Source organism: Mesoplodon bidens, assembly GCF_964165515.1.
Source record: "Mesoplodon bidens genome assembly, chromosome: 16".
In the NCBI taxonomy this organism is placed as follows: Eukaryota; Metazoa; Chordata; class Mammalia; order Artiodactyla; family Ziphiidae; genus Mesoplodon; species Mesoplodon bidens.
This window is the reverse complement of record NC_138173.1, coordinates 40,507,801-40,526,161: the sequence shown is the minus strand read 5'-3', so window position 1 is coordinate 40,526,161 and position 18,361 is coordinate 40,507,801. Positions and strand designations below refer to the sequence as shown.

General features: G+C 38.7%; 1 protein-coding gene across 3 annotated transcripts in view; it reads right to left on the bottom strand.

Annotated features, from left to right (window-relative positions):
* Positions 1–18,361, bottom strand: part of CPQ (carboxypeptidase Q) — a 513,729-nt gene that overhangs the window by 160,440 nt on the left and 334,928 nt on the right. For all 3 annotated transcript variants that reach the window (XM_081258893.1, XM_081258895.1, XM_081258894.1), the window contains exon 5: positions 17,365–17,476. In XM_081258893.1, coding sequence (XP_081115019.1) covers positions 17,365–17,476 — 112 coding nt within the window. The remainder of the gene's footprint in view (positions 1–17,364; positions 17,477–18,361) is intronic.

Below are 18,361 nucleotides of genomic sequence, written 5' to 3'. Positions count from 1 at the left end.
AAGAATCACAGTAACAGCCTATAATTGCTTTAAACTTTTCCCTGTCACTTCATCAACCAACCAATGACTATAGTACATACCCCACTATGGACCAAATTCTGGAGATAGAGCAGTAAACAAGATACATATAGACCTTGCCCATGTATAGCTGACAATCCGGCAGTGAAGGAAATGTCAAGAAATCATTATATGTGTGGACCATGCCTAGACCTAGGGCAGGATTCTTACTCATATTTAACAGACAAAAAGACTGAAGCTGGGACTTGTAAGAGGCGTTGAATATCATTTTTAAACCAGTAAGTGGCACAGTCAGGCCTCAAACGTGGGCCTTTACATTTGTCATCCAGGGCTCTTTCCATATTGCTATACTGCCTGGCTGTCTGCCTCTAAGGACCACTTTCTATCAAGACACACTGCTTTGAGTCTATTGAAAGCTGAATATGGTGAATACAAACTAGAACGAGAAAACAGTAAATAAATTACAGGTGATTCTGGAGCTGACCTCCAGTCCTCCCCTTTCTTGGCTTTAAACCACAGGACTCTTGTTTTAGGAGGGGTTTTAAAAAGGAGGTAGAAAGCATGTCTCTGAATTGCACTATGATTCACAGAACGTCTGCTTAGGCTAACTATGGTCTTTATTAATTTCCATGAAAAAATCTTTCTATCATCAGGACACCTGTGACATTCCTAGGGCTCACCTGTCACCCAGTCAGTAGATGTCTATGTTGAGCATTTACCATAATACCCATCCTGCAGTTTCCATCCCTCCTAAAAGAGGAGCTTTAGGCAAAACTGTGAACCTCACAACTATACTATTGGCAAGGCCTTTGGGAGACATCCATCTCAACAATAAGAATTAGCTCTTTTTAGAACCATCTCTGGAGAAAAGGGACAAACAAAAATGGTTGCTGAGACAGGTGCTGGAAATGTTTGATCAGTGGAGACTGATTCTGAAGAGGACCTGAACATGAGTGCACTTGAGTTCTGTGTGGCTGTGCTTCTTTCTTCTTCTACCTGCCCGACAGGAGACTGACTATTCAATACGCCATCTAACAGGCCGGGAGTCTGCCGTGTTCTCAGCCTGGCGGTAGGTGCTGGGGGGACTACTGTGCAGAAGACAAAAACTGAGACATTGGAGAATGTGGTCTGATTAGGAAATTGAGATCAAACATGAAACAGAGAATAAAAATGGGCTGGAGGAGTCCAGAGAGAGGAGAGGTTAATTTGGGCTGGAAGAACTGTGGAGCCTTCGCTTCAGATGGGATTGACTCCGTGTTACGGGATGTGGTGCGTTTGACTAGATGAGCTGGAAGAGAAGGGCAGGCTGAGCAGGGCACATGGTGTCAGCAAAGGTGCAGGGGTGGGAGCGAGGAGGGTTTGTGGAGGACACAGTGGCCCATCTGCGAAGTAGAAGATGTGTCTTGGAGAGCAATGGGATTCAGCTGGTGGGTATACTACAGCCCACCCAGGGCCACAAGTCAGAAGACCTGGCTTGGGACACAAACCATGGTCTGTGTCCTGGCACAAGCTGCATTCTCCCTGGGCTTCCCATGAACAATCAGATTGTTCCACTGGATGAAGATCCCCTTCCAGCTCTAGCAACTCTGATCTTTTGATTTTCAAAGCTATGGGGGTCCTACTTCTGGCTAAAGGTCCAGTGGGAGACAGAAAACCAAGGTCACAAAGAACAAACAGGAACATGTCTTATTATTTTTTCTAGCACAGTTGAGACCCCCTGGAATTCCCTAAACCAGAAGGAGGAAGTCTGGGTGGTTCCACATGGAGATGCTGAGGCTCACTATTCTTTTCCTCCCAGGACCCACTGTCCAGGGGTGGTGGGGTTTGAGGAAATCCAGCTCACATGCTCGTTTCTTTTCTCTTCTGCTGCACATGCTTTTGATAGTAAGACATGCTTCACCAGGCACATCCTATAAAACTGGTCACGCACATTTCTTTCTTCAGAATCATTTCCTCTTGAAAGTGCTTCCTCACCAACAAGTTATTCAATGGCCACTGTGGCCGTTTTCATTTAGTGCCTCAGAACTAGGGCCTGCAGAGGGCCTGCCTTCTGTATGCAGGGCTCACAGTGACCAATGACAGCAATCACCTCTGCCGCCTGGCCGCTGAGAGGCATCGTCGTGTGGTGAGCGCGGCGAGGGTCTGTCTCTTGCAGATGGAATTCACACAGCAGATAATCTTGTCTTCGTCTCAGCACAGCCAGGGAAAACATGACATCTTAAATAGGTTCCTATATAAACCAAGGATTGTGCAAACAAACTATTTTGATCTAGATGTATTTCCCTCAAAGAGAATAAATACATAAGCAAATCCATTTTTGAAGACCAAATAAAAATAAGCACATATACACACACTCATCAAGGGAAATCTTCTAAGACTTTGATTTTTATTACTACTATGCAGTATCCTCAGTTCATATTTAACTGAAGGAGGAGGCATTTCTGTTTGATCATTTTTATCTCCCCCCCTTAGCAAGTAACTGCTTTTTGAATTGCTAGCTGTTCTTAACAAGAAGCAGAATGACCAACATTTCCCTTTCTTCGTGATGTCTTATAAGATTTCAACTGCTAATATTACTGCTTCCACCACTGAGTCACATGAGATAAATCTTCCCAAGTTTGTGAGGGCAACAACCAAGGTTTCATCAAAGCTGGAAAACAGCATCTGTACTTGGATGTTTCTCATGGTTTCAAGCAGTAAATCATGGGGAAAGAGAAATTCAAAGGCATTTATTGAAATTAAATCATCTGCTCACAAATAGTACATTTTTCCCAGTCTGAAAGATTTGAAAAAAAAACAAAAACCCTGGATGTGTATGAAGTAGAAAGGGGCAAATGCTGATCAGTCTTAAGTAATATATATAACAAAATTTTAGAAATAGGACTTATGTAGAGTAGGAGGTATAAGATTTATTTAAAAAAGTGAATGTAATGAAGTTAATATCACTGAGGAAAGATAAAAGATTATTTCTCTTCTCTAGCCATCTTTCAGTCAATGAAGGGGAAAATAAGAGTATGTAAAAATTGCATCTGAACATGAAACTTCAGGACAGCTAAACATAACAAAACTACCCCAAAACTGAACTAGTGAACAGCAACCAGAGCCAAAAACAACAACAAGAAAGGTCTGAATCTCTTGGATGTAGATCAACTCTTCTCACACATTTTTGAATCTAAAACAAACTCTACATTGTTGCTGACAGACAGTGTGCAAAGAAATATTACTTCAAAGATGATCACAGCAATTCACAATGACAGGACAACTCCCATCATGGGAATTCACTTCATGTCATTACTTTTTATAGCACTTGGAGAATTATGAAGAATTTGCCACTGTGACCACAACTAATCTCACCACTTGAAAAAATTATTCAATAAAATCTATCTTCTTCAATAAGAGGAAATAAAGGTCACTTTATACGTGTGTAGAGCAAAAAGGACTGAACGTAGCCTACGTTAAAAGAAGTTTTCTAAGTTAATATTAGGAAGGACAAAAGAAAAATGATTAAACGATTAAACAAAGACTAACTGATAAACAAAAGGCTAAAATCCAGAGACAGTGTAATGATGGCACCCAGATCAAACAGACATGGATGTGGCCTTCCCACCTGACTTCATGACATGGACCCAAAACTCATTCCTTCACGCTGCTGGGCCTCTCCAAGCCAGGCTACATTTTTACTAGGTTGCACCTCTGGCTTCTTTCTCTCTTCTTTCTCTCCCCTTTAGTCATAGTTGGCTTCCTTGCCAGTCTTGTGTTTCTGAAAGAGACCCAGGGCCTCTGTGGATTGACTCCCCTACTCCCCAAGCAACCTTTCCTCTGAACTTCTCACTTTCCTGGCCCAAAGTATTGGAGTGGGGTCAGTTCTGCTAAATCTGACAGACACTATTATTATTATTATTTTTTCCCCCGGTACATGGACCTCTCACTGTTGTGGCCTCTCCTGTTGCAGAGCACAGGCTCCAGATGCGCAGGCTCAGCGGCCATGGCTCACGGGCCCAGCCGCTCCGCGGCATGTGGGATCTTCCCGGACCAGGGCACGAACCCGTGTCCCCTGCATCGGCGGGCGGACTCTCAACCACTGAGCCACCAGGGAAGCCCCAGACACTATTATTGATATTGTCTTCTGTTGGGGGCGGAACATGCAAAGATGAAAAGTCATGCTTAAGGAGCTCAGGTCTGACAGTGGAAACAATGGGTACACATAACATGGGGTGAAGGAGGAGAGGTGAAATAGTATGGCGGATTTAGGGACCTGCAGTAGATGTCACATAAAATACCCTTGAAGATACACAGCAGGCAGCAGCCCCCATGGAGGGGCTTGGAGGACGCACATGTTCCCACTTCCCACATGACTTCTACCTGTGCCCGCTCGGGGACCTACACCCACTCCTTCCAGGCCACTGACCAACAGCGACCAACATCACTCTCCATTCCATTCTCTTTATCCATATTCCCCAGATTTAAATGTATAGCCTTAAGTGTCCTCACTAATATACCTATCCCTCACTGAATGACCTTTTTTCACTATGAAAAAAAGAATGGCACATAGAAGCATATCAGGTAAATTACAAGGCCAGAAGTGTGACTCAAAAGTTTGGATAGGGCTTCCCTGGTGGCGCAGTGGTTGAGAATCTGCCTGCCAATGCAGGGGACACGGGTTCGTGCCCCGGTCCGGGAAGATCCCACATGCCGCAGAGTGGCTGGGCCCGTGAGCCATGGCTGCTCAGCCTGTGCGTCCGGAGCCTGCGCTCTGCAATGGGGGAGGCCACAACAGTGAGAGGCCTGCGTACCACACACACACACACACACACACAAATATATATATATATATATATATATATATATATATATATATATATATATATATATATATATATACACACACATGTGACATTTTAACGATAACCACTAAAAGAATAGGAAGAAAATGAGTAAATTTCCAAATGATGGAGGGAAAAATAGGAAAAGAGTGTAAGAAAAAACAATGAATCTAATAGAAAGCAAAAAAAAAAAAGAAAAGGAGAAAAAGGAAACAAAGAAGGCAGCTTTAATAGAAAAAAGTTAGAAAGTTACTAAAATATAGGTAACCACAATAAAGAGAAGCAGAACAAACATCTCCGTTAACTGATATTGTGAGACTGAATATTTAAAAATCTAACTATACACTGTTTACAACAGAATCAACTAAAACACAGTGACCTAGATTAGTTGGCAGTAAAGGAATAGAAAAAGAAAGAGTAACCAAAAGAGAGGTAGTCATGATACAGTACTAATATAAGATAAAATAGACTTACAGGGAAAAAACATTAAGGATAAAGAAGGTGTTTAGACTCAACCAGGTAAAGCAACAAAGCTTCAAATTATACAAAGCTAATTAAGCTGATAGAAATTCAAGAAGAAATTTATAAAATCACAATCTTAGTGGGCGATTTTAATATACTGCTCTCAAAAACTGATAAGAGCAACCAGATAAAAAACTAGTAACGATATAGTAGTTTTAAACAGCACAATTAATACCTTTTCTCTAATGAAAGAATATGTAGAATGTTATTCCCAGAAAAAGAGGTTACATATTCTTTGCAAGCCATAAGAACACATTTTTAAAAAACTGACCAAGTAATAAACCAAAATTTTGTCTCAACAAATACCAAAGAATCAGTATTACATAAACCATGTTTAACAACTACTATGCAGCAAAACTGGAACTCAGTAACTAATATTTTTGGAAACTTAAAGAAAGCTATAATAATTAAAGAGTCAGAGAAGAATCATAATGAAAATCCTAACATGTTTAGATTGGATGGCCATTAAGACACTATTTCAGAACTCGTGGAAAGTAGCTAAACCATTGCTTAGTAAGAGATGTATGGCCTTAAATGTAAATGTTAGAAAATAAGAAAGACTGAACATTAGTGGACCAAACATTCACCTGAAGAAGACAGAAGAAATAAATAAAACACAATAAGCCCACACATGGAAGAGAATAATACCATCTCTGTAAATTCAAAATCACAAAAATGATATAATACTGTTTTTGGATAAATACCCTTACAGAACAATGTTACAACAATCAGAACACGGTTACAACTGCAAGGGGAGAAGGGGATAGATCGTGGAGAGGTACAAAACAGGTTTCAGCTGTATTGGTAATTTTTAACTTCCTTTAAACTAAGGACAGTTAACAAATATTTGACATTGTTAACATTTATGAGATTTGGGTGGAGGATTGTTAGTGTTTATTATTCTATGTCTGCTTCCAAATATTTGAATTATTTTTTTTAAAAAGGGGGGGGCAAAGAAAAAAATTGAAGAGAAACATTAAGAAGAAGAAATAAAAGATTTTCTACTTTTGTAACTTGTAAGTAGCATCAGCCTTAGGCCCCTCATCTGTAAAAGGAATAATAGTGATTTCTACCTTCCAGACTCTGAGAACTGCATATCCAGCATGTAGCTCAGAGCTTGGAACACGTGCTCTAGAATGCTAAATGCTGTTATTATTTCATCCTAAAGTCAGGATGACTTTAGGATCTTCACATCATTCTAAGAAGACCTGGATGAGAAATCGGTTTTTTTTGTTTGGTTTTTTTTTTTTTTTTTTGATTCTCCTTCATTTAAGTCCTAAAGCAAGAATATTTACTGCTACTGTTGATTCCTAAAAAAAAAAGAAAGAAATATTACACATTTGTAATTAGTAAAATGATGCTACTGTTATAAAACGTTGTAGGACATTATTGAAGTTTTTTCTTACTATAACCACTTTAAAGTTACCTTGTATCCCTACCTCCCAAATCACTTCTCCACCAAAGTGCTCCATTTGAATTCCAGGTCAGTGAGATGGTAACCATCAGTGGCAGCATTGCCACTACAGTTTTCTTCAACATCTGTGTCATGGATTTTTCATCTTTGCATCTTTGTCTGATAGATATGCATTTGCTTACATTGTATTTGATTCATGTAACAGTCCTGCAAACATGTTGTCATCTATTTTACTGGTGAGGAACTAAGGCTCAGATAGGTCCAGTGACCTGCCAGACATAACAAGATATACCTCAGAAGGCTCTTTTGAGGATTAAAAAAGCTCATGTGACGTAACTGGTGCATAGGAGATATTCCATATATATTGGCTCTCTTCTCTTTTCTCCCAGATGTTCAGTTAATGTTTGCTGATATATTGTTTAATTAGTGTCTTATTATATTAAGTGAAAACATATGGTGTTCTTTTGATATATGTTTTGCATTATTATCAAAAATCCCTACTTTATAAGTTTAATCACTGTTTTTTGTAACAACGTATAGTAAAGTTCCAGAAAGGTAATAATTTGAAAATTCCTCTAACTCCTCATTTGTGGCTAAAAATGACATTCAAATGATTTCATCTAAAATTATTCAACTATAAAAGGTGAACTCACACTTATATCTTTCACAAAAGAGTAATTCCAGTATGAAGCACTTCATAACACCTTCCCTTGTTCTAATGTGCTGCCTGAAACAAGTGACTATGGGATGGCTAAGTGGATAGATGGTCTATGGTGACACGAACAGAAATATAGCCTTTGAAACACTTCCTGACTTATATTTCCCTATACACATTAACCAAGGCAATAACTCGGAATACTTTCAATTACATTTTAAATGTATTTCTTTTAAAAGATGCCATTATTACAGAGAAAGAACAATAATACAAGCATCAGTGGTCGTTGTCCTCAGTTTTCTATGCATGATGATCCTCTGAGAATGCCTGGAAATTGTAGGGTTTTGACTATATTAAAAAATAGAAAGACTTCTTGAGAGCTCAGTTACCAGGGTAAAATGTTAAGAGTAAGTACTAGATTTGATTCTTTGTTTTCTCTGCCTTGATTTTTTTCTATATTTCAAACAATTTACTTTGTAGTAAATTATGTTGCCCTCAACAGCTATTTCCTGATTTTACTATTTTTTTCTTTGGGGATATTATAAGTCTTTGTAAATACAGCATTACTAGGTTAAGGACACTGGCAGAGAGAGAAAAGGGGATGAACAACATGAAGATCTCTCCATCCCCATATCTTGTGAGTGTTACTTTAATTCCACGTCACAGTTTTGAAGCATCTATTAACTACCCTTCTCTACAGCAATGAGGAGAGAATCAGCCTTATATATACTCTTTTTTAATATACAAATTTATTTATTTATTTACTTATTTTTGGCTGCATTGGATCTTTGTTGCTGTACGCGGGCTTTCTTTAGTTGCGGCGGGCGGGGGCTACCCTTTGTTGTGGTGCACAGGCTTCTCATTGTGGTGGTTTCTCTTGTTGTGGAGCACGGGCTCTAGGCGTGTGGGCTTCAGTAGTTGTGGCTCATGGGCTTTGTTGCTCCATGGCATGTGGGATCTTCCCGGACCAGGGATCGAACCCGTGTCCCCTGCATTGGCAGGTGGATTCTCAACCAATGTGCCACAAGGGAAGTCCCTATATATACTCTTGAATGGTGGCTATACTGGGGTGATGGTTCTTGAGTCTGGCTTATCAGAACCAGCTACTGTTCTTTTATTATGAAGGCTTCTCTGCTTTAGGGATGGCCTTGACCAAGCCCAACTGTGCAAAGAGATATGGACATCAAGCCTTGAGAGACAAGGTTGATCCTGAGATTATACCCTCTGCTGGAATATCCACCCTTGTTGTTTTGGCAATTAACAGGTGTTAATAATAAGAGTTATTATTACTGATGATCTAGTGGGGACCAGACACTGTCTAAATTACTTCAAATCATCCTATAACAATTCAAGATAAATTGTTGCCATTGTAAGGAAGAGGAAACTGAGATTTAAAAGGTTAAAAAAGTTGTACAACATAATACTAAGTAGCATAGAAGGATTTGACCCCAAGATACTCTAACGTGGAGTGTATGTTATTCTACTATCCATGCTACCTTTCATTTGCCTACAGGTTTTGAGTTATTTAGGGGTTAAGGAAGTAGGAGTTCATGGGTTAAAAAGTCCATGAGATCTGGGTCACTTGGTACAATCTGGAGATGCTGGTGTCAAGCAAGAACATGGGCTGAGTTCATCATTGATGATTTATCCAATATGAGGATGGCATTAGCAGGATTACAAATAAGTAATGTGACAACAGCCAACTTCATTTAATACTTTATTTAGCTTATCATTTCTGTCACACATCCAGTAGAAACTCTCCATTTCTAGAGCTTGCTTTTGGGGATGTTCACAGGGCTGGCGGTGCCTAAAAATGAACTAAACTAAATCCTTATCTCCCAGGACAATTTAAAAAATCCAGTTAACCATAAAGTTCCAGTCAGATGTTCATAATATATTTTCTGGTTTTTTTGTTTGCAGACCTTTGTTTTTAGGCACATTTACTGGAACAGAATTTATTCTAAGCTGAGCAGACCACAGCTTTTGCAAAAGGCAGCATTAGCATGATGCAGCGAAGTGTGTAGGCGAAGAACACAGCATCCTTGGAAACCCCGTCACTTCCTCTTTGGTATATTTAGCTGGCTTGTCAGCCACATGGCAAATAAAATTTGCTTAGTAACTCCAAAACTGTGGTTCTTCAGGCTCTGTATAGCTGGAATCTCCCCACTCCACTTTCCTGCGTCTCTGTTCTATTCATCCCACTTCCTTACAAGTTAAATGGATAGCCTACCCAGTATCTTTAGAAGAAGTCAATCCCATGCTTAAAATCTTCAATGGCTCCTACTGCCTATAGCACCAGCTCCGAAGTTCAGCTTCATGTCCAATGCCCTTTACAAACTGACGCTCATCTGCTAAATTCTCACCACTCCTCATTCACCTATGGCTCTAGATTTACGAAAACATCCTCCACTCCTCAAACTATGTACCTTCATGAGCTCTAATTGTGTCCTTTCTTCTCCTGCTTCCCACCCATGTGAAGCTATTGATGCCTGACTGTGAGCTCTTTGATGGAACGATCTGCATCTTACCAATTTTATTTGCCGGACGTGAAGCGGGCGTTCAATATTTATTGTTGAAATAGGAGATCTCCTTGTGAACCAAGTTGCACAATACTGTGATGATACAGTTCTAATGAGGTAGCCTACATTTTCGAGGCAGCCCTGCTCTGGACTTATATGGATCCCATTCTTGAGTGGAAAGAAATCCACTGGGGCACTATGGATACCATTATTAAGTCTTTCCATAGCCATTCTTCTCCAGGATAAATAGTAGCAACTTTTAAGGCTTCCGTTTCCTTTACCAACACCACATTTCTTAACTTTCTAAGGCATACAGGCCAAATCAAAGCAGATGTTGGGGAGGAAGCTGAACATGCTATGGACAGAGGGGCCCCTGAGACCCTTCCTCTCGCAGCATTCATGTGCCACCTCTCCAGATTCTGTCAGACAGGAAGGAATGAATCGCAAGGCTGAATGCCACTGGGCCTGGGTCTTGTCTCCTTTTACACAGAAATGGTATGTTTTAGCTACATGATAAAATAATAACAGCAATATTCATGTAGTCTAAGGCTTTGAAAGGACTACAGAATCTCCCCTACCACGTCCAAACTAAAAGGTAGAACACATTCTAAGTGATTCATTTGTAACAAATCTTACTTTATCTCATGACATACCTGGAAGAACAGTCTACACACAGTTTGTCTTTTTACATACACCACTGGAAATGTCTATGTTAGCTGAATGAGATATAAAGATGCAAAGTGTTTTAGTGAGACTTACAATGTGTTCAAACCTCAAGAAAAGGTCTCAGGGGCTTCCCTGGTGGCGCAGTGGTTGAGAGTCCGCCTGCCGATGCAGGGGACACAGGTTCGTGCCCCGGTCCGGGAAGACCCCGCATGCCGCGGAGCGGCTGGACCCGTGAGCCATGGCCGCTGAACCTGCGCGTCCGGAGCCTGTGCTCCGCAACGGGAGAGGCCACAACAGTGAGAGGCTCGCGTACCGCAAAAAAAAAAAAAAAAAAAAAAGGTCTCAGCAATTCCCAGCTGAAAAAATATGTATCTGCCACAGGTCTTAAGGTAAAGCCAGACACTACATACCTTGCCACTAGAGGAAGTAACATATTTAAATAAAAAATGAGAAGATCATCCTCTAAAGACCATGAGAAGGAGCTAAAAATGCCCCCTGACTATAAACCTACTTTTAGGAGTTAGAAAAAAAGAGAAAAAGCAAGCAAATTCTTAGTTTCTAATTCTTCCATTGTTCTAGGTATTTGCATCACTAAATATAATTATAAAAAGTCAAGACCAAAATTTGTTCGGAAAAAAAAGGCAAACCAGCATCTACAAATTAAAATTCAAATTAATAAAATAAAATTTAATGTTGGCAAAAACATTTTTTTCTAAGACTTGAAACCAGTTAATTTCTTGGACAGTTCCAGAAGCAGACATATTATTTCCTAAAGGTATTGAGGTGATTTTAATAGGAAACCTTTCCCAGGGCTGTAAGACTCCCTTCTTGTGTTCACAAAATAATTGTGGAGGAAGAGCATCCAAAATGGGAGCAGGGAAGAGTTTGTGGAATGTTTTAAGATCAAAAGTCCTTCTAGAAAAAATAAATCCTACCAAATTCTAGTGCATTGGGGGCCACAGATAACCTGGCAGAGAGAGCCTTTAGCATATGTCAAACATTCCCAATAATACTACATTTATCTTAATAAAATAGGCTCAGATAGTGCAGAGATGAAGTTATTTGTTGGGTAAAGTTTGCACTTGGGTGGGTACAGATGCTCTTCAGGAATATTCTTGTAAGTAATATAAGAATAATCTCCACCATGCCAGTTAAGGAACCATTACATGGTTCTATCTTGTCAATATTCTGGCAACCACAAGAGTCCAAAGACAGCCTAGAAAATCTAGAATGAAAATAAATCCAAGGCCATTTGTACTCAGTTCCATGAAGTATACCTCAGCAAGCATTCTTGGATTCTTCCTCAATTCTGCCAACACCAGTAATGCCCCAGAGCAATGTTTCCCAAAGCACACTTGAGTCATGGAATCACTTTCCCAACAAATGTTTTTTGATGAATAAAGGAATTACCAGGACATGGAAGCAACCTAAGTGTCCATCAACAGATGAATGGATAAAGAAGATGCGGCACATATATACAATGGAATATTACTCAGCCATAAAGAGAAACGAAATTGAGTTATTTGTAGTGAGGTGGATGTACCTAGAGTCTGTCGTACAGAGTGAAGTAAGTCAGAAAGAGAAAAACAAATACCGTATGCTAACACATATATATGGAATCTAAGAAAAAAAAAAAGGTCATGAAGTACCTAGGGGTAAGATGGGAATAAAGACACAGACCTACTAGAGAATGGACTTGAAGATATGGGGAGGGGGACGGGTAAGCTGTGACAAAGTGAGAGAGTGGCATGGACATATATACACTACCAAACGTAAAATAGATAGCTAGTGGGAAGCAGCCGCATAGCACAGGTAGATCAGCTCGGTGCTTTGTGACCACCTAGAGGGGTGGGATAGGGAGTGTGGGAGGGAGGGAGACACAAGAGGGAAGAGATATGGGAACATATGTATATGTATAACTGATTCACTTTGTTATAAAGCAGAAACTAACACACCATTGTAAAGCAATTATACTCCAATAAAGATGTTAAAAAAAAAAAAAAGGAATTACCAAGAGGGAGTTTCCCAAACTTATTTGACCATAAGAGGAGGTCCTTTCTAATGGGATCTCCTTTCTAGATCTGGGCTAGTCCCAAGTTGGCTTCAGGCTCTATCTCTAGCTCTATCCGTTAGGTTTCTATTTCTTAGAAGGTTTTCATTTCCCTCACTCAGTTATTCTGGATTGGACTTCCTGAGACTTTTCCAAGAGAGGCTTGACCAGGGCCTGGGAGAAGAAAACCCTCTTCCTGGATGGATCCCCACCTCTAACAGGGAACCCACTGCATTAGAAATGGCTGCATAAAGCTCTAACTACACCAAAGCCTTAGCATACATTTGGCTGTGTTGCCTGGTGTACTTCTGGGCCTTGGTGACTCCTGCATGACTCTTCCTACTTCCTACCTCTGGCTCTGTAGTTCCTGTTAACAGAGTGTTTATGGTGATGGCAAGACCAAGAATTTTTTTTTTTTGGCTTTTGAGAGTTTTTTCTTAATTACTAAAGTAACACATGCTTACTACACAAAAATCTAATATTATATATCAGGTAAAAAGAGTATCTCCTGCAATTCCACAAACCCTCTCTTCCCCCCCAATCCCATGACTGTTACTGTCAACAGTTTTCTCCTCATTTTTAATGATACACAGGACTGGAAGCTCTATAATCTGCTGGGAATTCTTCATTGTGCCCCTTTTGCTTCAGGACATTCTATTTATCTTTATAAAAGAAAGCTCAAATATCACTTTTGTGAAGGCGCCCTGACCCAGCCAAGCCATGCTGGTCTCTCCCTTTATCAGGTGCCCGAAGTAATTTGCACATATTTCAATTACCTGAAGTAATTTGCACATATTTCAATTAAAGAGCTTACAACAATTTCATTGCAATTTTTGAATTAAATGTCTCTCCTACTTCAAAGACTTCAAGGACTAGTCTCATTCCTCTTTGTTACAAGGTATCTGGCAACTGACATGCAATCAGTACACAGTAAATATGTGTTGAGTGAATGAGTGAAGAAATATATAAATAAAATATTTTTCTAACATACAGACTTAAAGCTGTATAAAAATCACAGTCAAGATGCTCACATTTAAATTTCTCTTAAAAGATGTTTCACACATATCCAACATTTCAACAACCAGGTAGTACTGTTAATTATTTTTCCCATTTGTTTAGGTCTGAAAACTTAAAATTCTAACTTCATGGAAAATGATAAAGTTGGAAGAATTTGGGGATGGATGGTGGTTTATTATTCAAGTGCCAAATGAACATTTTGAAGCATAAAATCTTTGGCCATAGGCTTTGTCCACTGACACCAGAATATTCCAGGAAATGACATTTCAAATAAACACTTTCAAGTCCAGTAAACCACAAACACAAAAAAGTATTCAATGGCATTTCACAGCAAATAGCCTTCTGTTGACAGTTACTCAGGAATGACTGGTTATATTTGCAAAGCACAAATACCTCTTCTGTTAGATTAATTGAATATGGTTTTAGCTGATGGCTTGGGCAAAAGAGTGAATCTATGAAAGTAGTGAAAGAAGTGAATAAAGGAGAAGAGACATGAAGGATGAATCTTCGAACAATATTTCTAAATATCAGAAAGTCCCACTGGACCAACACTTCAAATTAACAAGCCCCACTGAGGGACTTTGACATGCATTCTGCATGACATATTGTCCAAAGAATAGCAGCCAAAAGGAGTCTCACTTTTCTTGGAAAAAGAGATTGCCATAGAGCTTTCATATTTTACCAACTAAACAGTTTGGAGTCAATGTAATTAAGTAATATAATTATGAACCCATTTCTTGGCCTCTAGCCCAAAGTGTTATTTCTTATTCAAGTATATCATTAATTTTCATCTAGAAGGCATATGTGACACGTTAGGCCTAGTTCTTCATATTAAAACACATACACAATCTACAAACAGAAATCCACAATCTAATTTTAATTTTAAAATTAAAGAGTAAGACTCAGTGGGTGCAATCATAAGATATGAGGTATAGCATGGATTCTAGGCATTCAACTTAAGCAGGAAGTGGCCAGGAGAAATTTAGACTCTTGAAAATCTAGTATGAAAGTGGAAAATAGTGAAGGGGTCAGTGGATTTCCATCATACAAGAGATGGTGACTTAAATAGTAAAGGGAAAGGATATTTAGGGATACAATAGCAGCTGGCCCTAGAGTTACATCAGTACAATTAACATATTAAGTTAGGAGGCAAAGCAGGTGTGGGGTTTAAAAAACTATGGTACTGTCAGGTCATGCTTATTAAATAATAAAAGTTAAAATTTATTGTGTATCTGGGTTGGGTTAGGCACTGTTTTAAGTACATTATGTGAATAGATTATTTAATTTTCAGAGCTACCTTATGAGATAGACCCAGGCAGTCTGGCTCCAGAGTGTTTTTTTTTTTTAACAGTGTGCCATGCTGCCTCTTAACACCTACTCAAAAGAAATATTAGTCTTTATTTTAGAGTTGAATTCATATGTTGACATAGGTTTTCAGAAATCTATAGGAGAGTTAAGTCCTGAATTGAAGGAGGCTGATTACTAGCTATCAAAGGCAACTGAAGTCAGTATACTTTTAGAGCTGGAGAAAGATACTCAATTCACCTTTGCATGGTGTTTGACATTTATTTATGCAATTGAATTCAACTCAATTAACAGTGATTTAGGGTCCCATGCTGAGTAGTAAAGAAGTAAGATTCAAAGCGTAGAGGAGACACAATTTTTATGCCAATCTAGAGCAGATAAAAATACTCTGGAAGCTAACAGTTGAACAGAGGTGAAGAAAAAGAAGTCCAGAGAGTTCAAATGACCTGCCCGAGGCCAAAAAAGTAGCTTGTGGCACAGAGGGACCTAAAAATCTAATTGAGATGGGTCCAGTTCTCTTTTTACACTACCACTCTGCCTCCTGTCAAGCTGGTTGGAACACCTGGGAATAAAATTAACTTCTAAAATAAATATCTTTGCCCTGTAAAGAGGAAACTGTTGGATATTTGCCTGCCTCATCTCTAGAACACACTTCATTCTGGAATGAAGTTAAGGACAGAGAGAACAGATAGCCAAGGGAATATTTTTTTTAGGGGAAGAGGAGGAGAGCATTCACATATGCAGCCTCCCAGATCTCCTCTGAAGGAATGACTGTTTTTCAGTTTTATTTGCTGGGCAATTTATCTCTCTCAAACCTTACCCAATTCTAAAAGCAGACTTGATATTATATCTTTATTGATAACTATGTGTGTAGGTGCATATGTATGTCTTCAACTATATTCTAAGGGTCTTAAGAACAGAGGACATACTTTAAACCTCTCTGTATGCCCAACTTTTACAAAATGCTTTCACATAGTAGGTGCTCAGTATGGTAATGATGTTAAAAGTATAAGTATATACAGTATAAGGTTTCCAATTAGCTTGTTTCATTTTTTAGAAAACGACCCTGTATTCAGGTCTCCCAGAAAATTTTTAATAGCTTCTTTTAGTGGGTCAATTTTACGTGCCACCCTTTCCGCCCACAACCTGCCGGGGATATTTGGCAATGTTTGGAGACATTTTTGGTTGTCACAGCTTAGGGGCTGGGGGAGAAAGGTGTTACTGGCATCTAGTAGGTAGAGGCCAGGGATGCAGCTAAACATTCTACAATGTATGGGACCCACCTCACAACAAAGAATTATCTGGCCCCAAGTGCCAATAATGCCAAGGTTGAGAGACACCGGCCTCTTTAGAAGTTAAAAACATGCACAATCACCTTCCCATTTCTCCATTTTTAAAACACAAGTAAGACATAAAGCAAAATGATACACCAAATATTCGCCTCGACCAAGACAACCTCAGTAGTCTAGTTAAGATGAACAATTATTTAATGGGCTGATTTAGGATTAGAAGGGTTCATTAAAAGCCAGAGGAAAAGCATGAATTTAAACACATGTGTACTTAAGTAAGCAATGGAACACCTTCACCAAAAGGAATGTTCTGATCTTTACTACATCTGAAACCAAGGTTACTCCACAGTTACAATATAAAACGTTCTGCTGATGAGGCATTTTCAAAACCACCACTGGTCTGATTCATACACGGAAGTCTTATTTCAGACTGTTTCATTATTTCTAACCTCGCTCAAAATCCACCTTTTGGCCAGCACACAAAGAGGAAATGTATGTTTTTTGTTTGTAAATAGGGTCATCAAAATAAACTGTTTTCACAATTAGTCTTTCCTTTTGATGCCTGTCCCATGTCTAGGTTAACCTGGAAGGTCCAATTTTTCATCCTAGATTCCTTATTGTGGCCAAAAGAATCATTCCTTCAGGCCTACTTTTGTTCCTTGACTTCTATCATGGAAAGACGACTGCAGTAAAGCTATCCTAACAGCTTGATGACGTCTTTAAAGACAAACAAGGAAAAGGAAGTGGGGGAGCTGCTGATTTTTCTTTCCACTTGGTTATGGTTTCCTTACATAATCTCTAGCTGATGTGGTTGCATTTGCTACAGTTTTATTTGCTTGTTCATTTTCCCCAGTGGCTGATCATATTTGATACTTTGGCTGTCTGGTGGACACTTGAATAAAAATTTCTTTCTTTAAGGGGACAAATTAGTTTTTTTCTGGGAATCAACTGACAAAAAACATATAGACCTCAGGAGGATCTTTAAACATTGCGTAATAACTAATCTGTTGAACATTTTGTGTATTGAGTTAAACATGTCACCACTGACACTCTTACACATTAGTTAACGACTTACTAAATATTTACCAAGATCTTTAATAAGCGAGAGTGCTTCCCATGATATAAAGGCTCCTCCACCATCATCCATAGCACCCTGCCCGACATCCCAGCTGTCCAGATGTCCACTGACCAGTACAACCTAGAAAAAATAATAAAAAGAGAAAAAAAATAAAACTAAGCAGAAATGACATCAAAGAAGAAGCAGTCATAGGCATTCCAAATACAGAAATGAAACTTTTATATTTTCTATTTTTACTTCTTAAAAGATGTGTGTCATTACTAGTGGAAAACTTGGTATAGAGGTGTAAGGTCATCTTAATAGTAATAAAACTTCTCACCTTGTACTTCTCTTTATTAATATAATTTTGAATACTAAAGAAAAATGGTTTATTATTGACAGATGTTTGACAACTTTATTATATGGCTTAAAACCTAAATGACATAAAAATGGAGCTCAAAACTTCAACCATATTCTCAACCATCCCAAATTCTAGCAGACAAATAATAAACATGTGTTGAATTCAATTCAAATGAAAAAGTGAGAATAATTTATTTGTTTTTAATTATTGTGCTTTGTGCATTATAAATCACTCTGGTGTTGAATAAATAAGTATGCTGGAGTTACAAACTAGAGTCTACTTAAACAGAAGAACCTTTAAGAAATATCTCAATTATGTGTTAAATAAATCTGTTGATTATATTATAAATTTTACATCACCATAGGTTTAAATTTTTTCAAGAGTCATTAGTAATTCTCTCCAGGAAAATATAAAAAATATTTCAGTGAAACTAAATTTTATGGACATATTTTATTTTATTTATTTTTTTTGTTCTGTTTTGTTCTAATTTTTATTTTTTTAACATCTTTATTGGAGTATAATTGCTTTACATTGTTGTGTTAGCTGCTGCTGTATAACAAAGTGAATCAGTTATACCTATATATATATCCCCATATCCCCTCCCTCTTGTGTCTCCCTCCCACCCTCCCTATTCCACCCGTCTAGGTGGTTACAAAGCATGGAGT